This window comes from Pipistrellus kuhlii, unplaced genomic scaffold (assembly GCF_014108245.1).
Source record: "Pipistrellus kuhlii isolate mPipKuh1 unplaced genomic scaffold, mPipKuh1.p scaffold_m20_p_11, whole genome shotgun sequence".
Taxonomy (NCBI): Eukaryota; Metazoa; Chordata; class Mammalia; order Chiroptera; family Vespertilionidae; genus Pipistrellus; species Pipistrellus kuhlii.
In genome coordinates this window covers 30,452,963-30,464,965 of record NW_023425416.1, presented here as the reverse complement: position 1 = coordinate 30,464,965, position 12,003 = coordinate 30,452,963, and the positions used below count along the sequence as shown (strand labels likewise).

Here is a 12,003-nt window from a genome sequence, read left to right as displayed (position 1 = left end):
GCAGTGTCCAGTCCTCTCAGCCCCACCAGAGTCCCCCAGTTCCAGGAGGGGTAGGGGGGAACAGCTGCTGAGAGTGGGCAACATGAGCGGCCTGGCAGAATGCTTGCCTCGTCGCCACATGGCGACGAGGCAAGCATTCCACACCAGGCCACAGATGGGTTTCTGGGCCGCAGAGAGCCTCTGAGCAGTGGGCTCAGAGCGGCCAGGCCCCACAGAAAGCTACTAGCACACGGATTCATGTGTAGGGCTACTAGTGAATAATAAATGTGATTTTGAACTAGTTTTTATTTGTGTTCAGTTTTTAAACATGATGCATGTTTATTGAGATATATTGTATTAGTTCTAGATGTTCAACATAATGATTGGATATGTGTATATATTGCAAAATGATCACCACAGTAAGTCTATTATAGTTAACATCCATCACTACATGTAGTTACACATTTTTTCTTGAAATGAAAACTTTTAAGATTTACTCTCTTAGCAACTTTCAAACATATAATGCAGAGTTATTAAGTTAGTCACCATACTGTACATCCTATCCGATAACTCATTTATTTCATAACTGGAAATGTGTACCTTCTGACCATCTTCACCCATCTCACTCATCCTCTACCCTCTGCCTCTGGCAACCACCAATCTGTTCTCTTATCTGAGTTGTTGTGTTTTGTTTTGTTTTCAAGATCCCACATAAAAGTGGGATCATACAGGATTTGTCTTTCTCTGAGCTATTTTATTTAACATAATGCCTTCAAGGTCAAGGTTTCATTCTTTTTTAGTGGCTGAATATTATTGTGTGAATAAATCCAATGTGTATATATTCCACATTTTTTTAAATTTACCCACTTGTCAGTGGACACTTACTAGTAGGTTGCTTCCATGTCTTGGCTATTGGAAATAATGCTGCAGTGAACATGGGGTTATATTTTTGAGGTAGTGTTTTAATTTTCTTTGATAAATACCCAGAAGTGGAATAGTTGGATCCTATGGTAGTTCTGTTTCTGTTTTGTTTGTGTGTGTTCTTGTGGTGGGTTGTGTTTTTTGTTGTTGTTGTTTTGAGGAACCTCTATACTTTTGAAAACATTATATATTTTTAGGGGTGTAAAAATATATACTTGGGAGTAAAATTAGGTAGGCCATGTGCTTACGGAACCTTTTGGGATCTTGTGTATTTGCTTCTTTGCTTTTCTGTTATTTTTTTTTTTCAATGAGTACTACTTAAACGAAAGATTCTGTGCTTGACTTATTGGAAGAGCACAGAGATTGTAAAAGAATCTTTACCCAATAAGGAGAGATAACTTTGATAAAATATACTTAAATGCCTGCATTGGATTCTAAATTAAACCTGCCTCTTCTCATTTTGCAACATTTTCTTTCATTCTTTATTACCTATCCAGCCTTTTCCAACTTCCTTCACCTCCCCACCTACAAAATATACAATGTTTTAAAACTGAACACAAATAAAAACTAGTTTAATATATTTCATTTATTATGCATTGTATTTCCTGAGCTGAAGTTCATAAAATCAGCTATTCTGCTCCATTGAGAAAACATTTTTCTATCTTGGAACACACTCCTTCTTTGCAAGGCAGAGAAATGGAATAAAAAATAGAGATTACGTTTAAAATGTGCAGAATTTGATCGCTGTTGGAAAGCACTTTACTACTGCTGTTTTAATGCATTGAAAGATAAAGAAATACATTTGCTATTCATTTCATCTTCCAAGAGGGTGTAGCCAGCTTACATACCCCGAGAAAATATTTTGAATGTCAAGAATTTCATCCCAGAAATTCTGGCAGGAGATGTACTTTTATTATTTTACAGAGGCTATAGTCTCTCTGGAGGCAAATGCAATATGACCATGTGTTATTTAAACAGCACAACTCATGAGAAATATGGCCCTATCTTGGGTTTTAGATTCAGCAGTGTCATCCATGAGAAATAGGGCTTCCAGCTAAAGATGGAAAAATCAAGGTAGTATTTTTTTTTTATCAGAGAGGTAGAGAGATGGAGAAAAAGAGAGAGAGAGAGAGAGAGAGAAACATCAATGATGAGAGAGAATCATTGATTGGCTTCCTCCTGCACACCCCTCATTAGGGATCAACCCTGCCACCTGGGCATGTGTCCTGACAAATCAAATCAGGGCCTCATAGGTGGGCGCTCAATTGCAGAGTCACTGCTGGGCCAAGGTGGTGTTCTAATACTATCCCCCTTTTGTGCAATTCACCAAGAACAACAAAAGAAATGTCAAATAGTTTAACAAAGAATGACCAGAACTTTAGGCTGCACATGACAACTATTGGCCAAATATTTAAAAATCTGTATTGTAATGAGGGAGGCTTTAGAGAGCTGACACATAGCAGCACCTCAGACCTCGAGCAGGGGTCAGATTTTTCTAAAAGTAGCTGCCATGTTCCTGAAAAAGCTGGTGGACAAAATCCAGGGCTACTATACATTTCGAGAAGATCAAGGAATATACTGATAGAAACACAGCTTAGCAGAGGAGACAAATATTGAGAAACGAGAATATTTGATTTTTAGCATTTACAGTGTAGCAGCCTAGGCCATTCAGGCTGCAAAGACAGGAGAAGAAACAGTGACTCTCACAGCACAGAGAAAACTATGGCTTCAGGGACTTGTGTGAGTTCATGAGTCTCTTAAATGCCAAAATTTGAAGGAAGAGGGAGCCATAAGGTAAAAGCAATAATTTATGATGAGAAAGTATTTGAGATAATATACCTATATCAAAGCTATTGACCAAGTCCAGCTATATCCCCTTAATAGTTTTTCAGTAAATAGGTGACCCTATTCAAAGATGATTAATAGTGAAAAATATTAATAACATTCATTGTTAATTAGATGATTACTATTCAGGACTTATGCATAGAAATCGGAAGAAAATAAGAGAAAAACTACATGAACCTAGGGCAGATAAACCCTCATGAGAAGATGAACTACTTAAGGAAAAGGTGAAACAACTCTGGCAAATAGTTCTCCAAAGTCTCAAAAAAAATTAAAACAGTATGACTGCTCTAAAGCAAGTCTAAAGAAGTGATAAAATGATAGAAAGTGAAAAAAAGCAAGCTGGTAATGCTTGGGGAACAATGGGAAGTGAAAAAATATAGAAGATAAGCTATATTAGAAGCAACAAAAATTAAAATAAGTATGGCTGAAAATATAGGCAGGCATCTATAATAAATGTATAATATGTTAATTAGACCAGACATGCTTCCTGATGAAGCCAGAGGGAAGCCCAGGTCCCAGGTGCTGGAGGGGAAGCCCATGCCGGCAGCGGGGGGAAGGAAGGTCTATTCTTGCATATATTTTGTGCATTGGGCCTCTAGTACGGAATAAAATAGAGATAGAATAGCAACAGTGGAGAGCCAACAAATGTAGAATCTGCATTACTAAATTAAACCAAAAAATTTCAGAAATGTAATAAAATATCACTTCTTGAAGCAAAAGCTCAAATAAGCAGAGAGAAAAGACATATCTGACTTAGAAAAAAAATGATATGAATATATCAATACTGAGCCACAGCCTATTGAAATTGCCAAACTTACTGTATAAAGAAAGAATGTTGAGACTTTCCAGGTGGAAAAAATGGAAAACTCTGTCTTTGGCCTTCTTCCCAGCATTCAGGGACAAAGGGAACAGGAGAATGGCTACCGAGTTCTGAAATAGAGTGTTTCAAGATTTGGATACTCATCCAAGTTGTCTTTAAGTGTATAAGTACTTAATATGTCAAGCCTTCAAAAACTCAAGACAACATAGCCCTAGTGTTCCTTTCTTTAAAACTTTATAATAAATTTGAATCCCTCTAAGTGTAGAAATAAGGCTAAACCTTAGAAACTGTGATTATAAAACAAATGTAAATTTTATACATTTGACAATCTAAAAATTATGTGAAAATAGGAAAGTGAGAGAGGTGTAGGGAAAGTGCTGGCATATGTGTCCTCATATTTCATTGTAGAGAGTCATTGTCTAAGCACCACTTCAAGCTAACATAACGTATTACCCTAAAGTCCTGAATTTTTTAAATATTTTTTTTAAAAGAATGTAGTATTTCTCATTGTCAAGAAATGTTACCACCTGACATTTCCAATTCTTTCAGTTTTATTTTTTTTACTCTATTAAATTCAAATAAAATTAAATGTACTATTTTAATTTTAAAATAGCAAGAAGAACATGATCCTTTTTTAAATCTAAAGAACCACTATTTAGAACGCTATCTGTAAACATGCATAAGAAGATACCAGGAATCATGATTACCAAATGTTAATGAAAGTTATTTTTAGGTGGAAGATGTGGGGTGGCTTTTAAATTTTTATTTTGTGTGTGTTCTTCATTTGAATATTTAAAAATCAGCATGAATCATTTTTATAATACCAGTAAAATCAGTATCCTTTAGGAAAGAATAAAAATCTGTATCACTCACTGAAAAACTCTAAAATGTAGGTAATGAACAGTCAGGACTCCTCAATGCTACAACATTCTGCTGAACTGATCAGTGATTGGAGGCTGGCTAGTGGTAGGGTGTGGCATGCAGGGAAATTTCATCAGTTGGCTAAATCTGACCTTCCTTCATTTGGTAAACTTTTATTGAACACCTACAATGTACCAGCAACTCTAATAACTGCTAGACCTACAAACTCAATAAGACATTTGAGGAAACTTATTATAGAATCATGTTGGAGAGCATGGTATCTCAACTTCTATTGACATTTGGGTTAATTCCTTGTTTTGGGAGGATGTCTTGTGCATTTTAGGATGTTTAGATGCCAGTATCACTCCTGACTTGTGAGAAAAAATATCTCCAGATATTGCCAGATGCTCCCAGGGAAGGAAGCAGGAGGTGGGGAGGTAGGGAGTGGGCTAAATCCCCCAATGTTGTCAAAAACCACTGTTATAGGGGACAGAGCTGTAGGTATGACAAGCACTGTGCCAGGAGTCTATAATGGATTGGATGGTTGGGAGGAGGAAGGACCAGGACCAGAAAGCTGAGGATGGGGTGGGGATTGGAATGGGATGTTGGCTCTTTCTGAGCCAGACTTTACTGAGAATAAGAATAGATCCTTGTGCCATGGCTAATGAGAAGCAACTGTAGCCTCCAACTAAAGCATGGTCTTCAGTCCTGTTAAGTCCTGAGGTTATGTTAGTTATGCTTTTCCCTTTTCCTCTCTCTTGGCGCTATTTTAGGGCAGCTTGAAGTGCTCTAGGACAGTCATTTATCATGGTGAATGTGTCTGCGGTTAAGATTCAATATTGCCCTGGCTGGGAAACTATTGGTTAGAGCGTCATCCTGATATGCGAAGGTTGCAGGTTCAATCCCTGATCAGGGCACATACAAAAATCAACCAATGAATGTATAACTAAGTGAAATAACAAATATCTGTTCTCGCTCTCTCTCTCTGTCTCTCTGTGTCTATATCTGTCCTTCTGCCTCCCCACCCCCTCTGTCAATTTTTTAAAAATTTTGGGAAAAGATTCAATATTAATGGAATGCTTTACCATTATGAATGTCCTTTATTTTTTGGGGGATTCTGTGTCCCACATCAGTTTACCATGACCCACTTCTGTGACCCACAGAAGTGGGTCATGGTAAACCACCAGTAAGCCGGGCTATGAGGGACCAATGGACTGGGGACTTTTCTGGGTCTTCTTACTCTCAAGTCTTCTTTGGGGAGATTTTCTTTCCACTGTGCCCATTCACATTCCCCTTCACAGATGAGTAAGGCTGTCTGGATGTGCTACCAGACAGCTATAAGCCTTTAGGCAAGTCATTCAGATGTATGGGGACTTAATTTTTCTCACCTAAACATTTTAAAATTTAAGGCACAGTTGTAAAAACCATCTCCCCTATTTCCTTGCATTGTTTTTTTTTTCTTGCTCTCACACCTACCCAGGGTATTTAAAACCATGACTTTCATAATGAAGGTGCCAGCTGATTACTTCTGGAGATGTTCCTATTAGTTGTGTGAATGGTAGATTGTAGTCTGTCTCCACCGCTAGGCTTATCAACAACCCCTGCCTAGGACAGGAATCTGGGTTTTCTCACTACTACGCACACTAGTGCCTCCAGGAAGCAGGAGCTCAATAAATATGTGTGAAGTAATTTAAATCAAGGTCAAGCCTTAAAGACAGAACAAATACTTATTGATGATCTTTCACATACTATGATAATGGACCAGATATTTGGATGTGGAGGCCTGTTTTTTATCATATAGGAAGCTCTTTATTTCGCCTAAAGATAAGGCTGAATTTCATTCAGTGTTCCTACCACAACCAGATGTATCCACCTAAACCCTGGGTCTGGCCATGTACATTTCTGCTCCAGGAACCCCAGTGTGTTCATTTAGCAGAAGCGAAATGAAGTATGAACACTTCATCTGGTATTTTCAGCTTTAGTAACCCTAATACTCACCTTTCTTCTCATATCTTAGACCCAGAATTGCCAGTATCAAATACACTTCCTATTTCCCTATTTTATTTTTACGTAGGCTGGTATCCTGTGCTAAAAAGAGGACTCCTTACATTTTCTCCCTGGGAGACTCCTACTTATCCTCCAGAACCCATCTTTAAAATCTTTTCTTCCAGGAAGGTTTTCCCCGATTCACCAACTAGAAATGATTGCTTTCTTCAAAGCCCATATTCCTACCATTCCCCTTTCCTGTAGCATGTGCCTACTCTGCCTTAGAAATATTCATCTCCTCCCGTCAAACCCAAAGAGTGAGGGTGCTCAGAGATCAAGGACTCTGTGTCTGTGGAAATGTGTTCCTGTGGTTTCCATCCAATGTGTGTTGTGGTAGTTAATCCTTGGAAGATATTTTTCTTAATGAAACTGAAGTGAACTGATTGTGAACAGTTAAACCTTTATGCTAGAGGAGGACAGACAGCTTCTTTCCCTCCCTCTGAGAGGACTGAGACTTTCATCAAAGCTGGCTCCTCAGGGTTTTCAAGAAGTAGATCTTCAACCATTTCCCCAGATGCAGTCTGTTTCCTAGATAATAATAAATTCTGACTGAAATAATATTAGTAGAATTTAAAGTCTGCAATCTTGGCCTCTCAGAATTTTGAGCTGAATATCTCAAGAAAGTTTCCATCAAGAAAATATTGTCTGATAAAGTGAATTTTCCAAATCCTAGATGTCAGTATTGCTCTTATCTCACCGAGAGATCCTAATGTAGGCAATAAAATGTCTTTGTATCTTGATATCCAGATCTATAAAGTATTGATCTGGCATCTACCCAAACCTAATCTTATATATGCGAGCAGTAGGAAAAACCCACTCGATTATAGAGCACCATTCTTTTGATTGGATATTTTAATAGCAAATGGAATTGAGAGACTTTTGAATGATTGTGGTGATTCTTTCATTTCTTGACAGGTACTTGGCTTTGTGGGGGATGGGTAAAATTAGTTTGGGTATCTTAAGCTTCTGCCATTAATCTATAATAAAGTTCATGAAGTCAGTTCTCCCAGTTTTCCCTCTGGCTTCCTGCCTGCTGGCCACTCTAGTCCTGATTTCTGGCTTACGTGGTCATACTTTGGAAAAATGAAAAGAAATAAAATTCAAACCAGTCAATTCTGGAGCTTCTGTAAGCAGCTCCAGTAACCATGTAGTGGAGGATGAATTATTGACCACAATCTGCTCTCATAAGTATTTATAGATTTCAATTGTCTATGATCTTAATTCCCTCTTGCCTTAGGAACGGAGTTCAGAGTTGGCAACATTTGGCTGTTGCAGAGGATAATTGAATGTTTTGAGCAATATGTGGAAACATTTTGTAATGTTAGTGCCTTAAGGTGCCGATTACTAATTTAAATGAAATATCAAAAGCATTTTTTCCAGAGTTACTGATATATACCTCTTCCTCCTATTTCAGGCAGCTCATGGCCGAAGGGGACTTACAGGCCCACAGGTACACTGGCTTTTTTTCTTAACTCCAAATGATAAATATTCTGTTCCACTCAAGGAGCTGAAACGAAGACTCTGGCACATCTCTTCCAGGCCAGAGGTTCTCTCCTTTTTAATGATATTGGTTGTGGAATAAAATGTTGGAAAACTTTAAGGCTATAATTTCAAACACTTAAATATTAAAAGAAAGTGAAAATGTGCGCACTTTGTTCAAAACCATAAAAGTTAATGATAAGAGACATTACTTGGCCCCATTACTGTTAAATTGAACTTTGAATTACACAAACTCTGGTAACTCAGTTGGGGACTTTTCTTTTAGACTTTTGCTTAATTATCTCTGAAACCTTATTTACAATTTACATAAACCCATTTTCAACCAAGAGAGTACAATAAAACCTTAATGTAAATGGTATTTCTGAATGCTTTGTTCAGAAATGGGCTACCAAATACAATCACATCCCCTTTGTACATGTTGGTGATACATTATACATGCTTTGTGAAGTTACAATATTTATGAGAGAGCAGTTGTGACTTCAAATTTTTCGAAATTGAGGAAACACACATCCTCATATTGAAAATACAGTGAGGATAAGTAATAAATCCACTCTGAATCACATCCCAGTGAACCCCCAGAATGTTAAAGAAAACATCTTAAACATCACCAGAAAAGGCAGTTTTACCCATGAAAGGAATAACTAATTAGGTTGTGGCAGACTTCTGTTCACTAATAATACATGCCAGAGACAACACATGAATATCTTGCATGTGTAGAGGCAAAATAACTGTTGACCTAGAATTTTGTAGGTGGCTATCCTATAAGTGAGGAAAACAGACATTTTCAGATCAGTTAAGATTAAGACTGTACCATCCACAGACTTGACCCCATCCACACACATGCCAAGGTTAGACTTCAACAACAACAAAGCAGATCCAGAAAAATGGCAAGAAACAAATGATAGGAGATTGGGGAGAGAAGATATTGAGAAATTTCCTCTTTCTGATTTCTAGGAAAAGGCATCAGGAAGGGGTATTTAATCACATCCAACTGTGCAACAACTGGGACATAAACTTCGGCTATCCCAGCTGTTGCCTAAAATAAACTTTCTTAATCCTTTTTTACTCTTCTTGGAATTCTTATCTGTGGCAGAGTTCAAGGGCAACATGAAGAGAATGCTCAGCTATTGATCCTTAGATATTTAAGCTACTTGAATAAAAATAGAATGTTGTAAGATGCCTGGAGGTTTTTGAAGAAAATGAAAAGCAAATTGTGAGATTTTTTTAGGCTAAATGTCCAAGTTAGAGATAGCAAATTACAAGCATTATAGGAAAATAAAGGAGTGTGTGTCCTCACATGCATGTGTGTGTGTGTGTGTGTGTGTGTGTGTTAAGACTGAAAGAGAACACACTAACATAATAGCTGTCATTATTTCTACTTAACGAGACTATAGAAATGTTTTATTTCCTCCTTTTTATTTCCCTTTATTATTCTTTTTTTTTTTTCAAAGATCCTGCACTGCCATGTGGTTGAAAAAGTATTTATAATCTTGCACATAAAGGAGACAAAATTCTCAGGAAACCGTGTTAACAGGTTGATTCTCTCTCACTATAGGGGATAACAGGCACCCCAGGCCTGGATGGACTTGAAGGCTCGCTAGGACTTAAAGGCCCTCAGGTAATTAAGACTAATCAACACACAATAGGTGGTAAAGGCCTGGGGGGTGGGCTAGAAGAGGTCCATGGGGAGAGAGGGAAGAGGACATATGTAATACTTTCAATATTAAAGTTTTTTTTAATAGAAAAAAAAGACTAATCATGATATGAGAACTTAAAGAATCAAAAGCCTTGATAGAATCCCTCAGCCCATCCCCGTGAGGAATTATAGTTGTTTAAAGTGTTTTCAGGACAATAAAGTACGGTATTTGGTCTCCCTTATCTAAGCTTTGTCCCATGAAGAACGAACATGCTGGGCAGCGGTCCCTGAGCATTTCTTATCTGTGGCAGAGCTCAAGGGTCACAGGAAGAGAATGCCCCGCTGTTGAGTTCAGGCGAACTAGGGTCTTCTAAAGAGATCCTGAGCCAAGGAAAACATTGAGCCTCAAATTGGGAATTTTGGCCAATTTAGCACAGTAAGTGCTCAGTGTTGCATATCTGGATGCTGTGCTGTGCTGTGGAAGAGTTGGCTCCACACTAGGAAACAATTATTCCAAATACAGCTGAGGTCTCCGGCGGGGTGATCTGTAGCATGGCACGCTGCCTGTGCTTTCTATCTCGCTTCTCCTGGGAGCTGCCTCCAGCACTTCTTTGCTTTACAAGGAACAAGCCATGGCTGGCTCTCACCCTGCTCACATGAGGGAAAAGGAAGCATGTGCCAGAGAGGGCAAGATGTAGCCTGAAATAATGAGAAGGGAAAGGAAGTCCTAGAAAAGGCTGAGATGAAAATAAAAAGGCAGACTACGGGAACATAAGAATATTCTCTCTCTCTCTCTCTCTCTCTCTCTCTCTCTCATCTTGAAATCTTGAGAAATTATTTTGCTGTTTGGCAAATGCAGGACAAGCAAGGGTTCTGCAATTTTTCAAAGTTTTAACCCACATAGTTAAAAAAACAAAACAAAAAAAATGCACACAACAACCCTAAAGTGACTATTAGATGTTGGCAGAACATGGAAGTTGGGCGAAACAAATATCCTTAGATCTCAGAAGAGAAACTTTGCTCACATTTACCAAGATTTTAGAGCAGCAAATGGTTTGCTCCTTGGACCTCTATCTCTTTCCAGCTTGATGGCTTTTCTGTGTCTTACTTGCCAGCCAAGGAAAGTTCCTTTTCCCACCTTCAAATGAGGAAGACTTGCCGTTGGGCTGTGGGGAAGCATTTCAGTAGATTGCCTGGCTTTATGTTATGCTAAACAAACCATATGACTCTAACATCCCTCCTTCCATTTTATAGATTCTTACTTTTTTTCATGACATAATTTTAAAATAGACAAGAAAACCGAACACAGCAGGGAGGTCTGTCTGCATAGCATATGGAAGCCACAGTTAATAAGCCACATAACATTCCCGAAGTAGAACTACCCAGATTTCATCTCACTGCATGCCGTATCTTGTTTATTATGACCGGTCTTCGGTGCGGTTATTGAATAAAAATTCCATTTAAATTTTTCAGTCTTGGGGCTTATACAGTTGAGGATTTTTTTTTCTTTTTAGGGTTATTTTCTTTTAACATAATATATGCAATTGGAGTATAAAGATGCTTAAGATAATTAGAAAGCAGTGCTGAAAATGAAAAACTCACCTGTTCTGTATTTCTTCATTTGGACTGCAAATGCCCAACTGTTCTGTCAGATTGGACATGTTCCCCCCACACACACATCCCGCCAGACACACACACACACACACACACACACACACACACACACACAGGGAGAGCTCCACAGATCAAGACAGAACCAAAGTCACGCATGATCTGCTCTTTCCAATTTCTTCTGTCTCTGCCACTGACTTAGCATGTCCATGTTAATATTCAAGTCAATATTCAAGTGTTCTCTTTTAGGGAGAAAATAATACTTTAATTCTCTGTATCTAGGGCCCAAGAGGAGAGGCCGGTATGGAAGGAGAAAAAGGAGGTCTGGGAAGTAGAGGTCCCCAGGTATGTAATGAGAGCATGTGACCGCCTCTGGCTTTGCTCTTGCCTTTAATGTCCATGTCTTTGTGGTTTCTTTCCTGCAGCTGGATGACTTAATTGCCTGTGAACCAGCAAAAGTGCATTCGGTTTGACCTCATTGCTCAATATGGCCACACCACACCTTGGCCCCAGCTTGCTGTGCAGGCTATCATTCTGTCCAACACAGAGCTGGTTTCTAGCTCTACGCCTTATCAGCACAACCAGTATTGTGAGGTTCTCCTTAGGCAAATCGGGTCACCTCACTCCCTTTATTTCAATCCTCGGGAGCTTTCCAGACATCCCAAATACAACCTATTCCATGGTAGTCCTCAGCCTAACTACGTCCGAGAATCTCCTGGATAGACTATGAAACTCCCCACCACTTGGGACCCCTCCCCATATCACTGACAGCAGAATCTTGAGG

General features: G+C 38.7%; 1 protein-coding gene across 1 annotated transcript in view; it reads left to right on the top strand.

Annotated features, from left to right (window-relative positions):
* The window catches only part of COL6A6 (collagen type VI alpha 6 chain), a 94,894-nt gene that overhangs the window by 39,954 nt on the left and 42,937 nt on the right, over positions 1–12,003 (top strand). Inside the window, exons 21-23 of the mRNA XM_036431509.2 lie at positions 7,887–7,922; positions 9,528–9,590; positions 11,502–11,564. Coding sequence (XP_036287402.1) covers positions 7,887–7,922; positions 9,528–9,590; positions 11,502–11,564 — 162 coding nt within the window. The remainder of the gene's footprint in view (positions 1–7,886; positions 7,923–9,527; positions 9,591–11,501; positions 11,565–12,003) is intronic.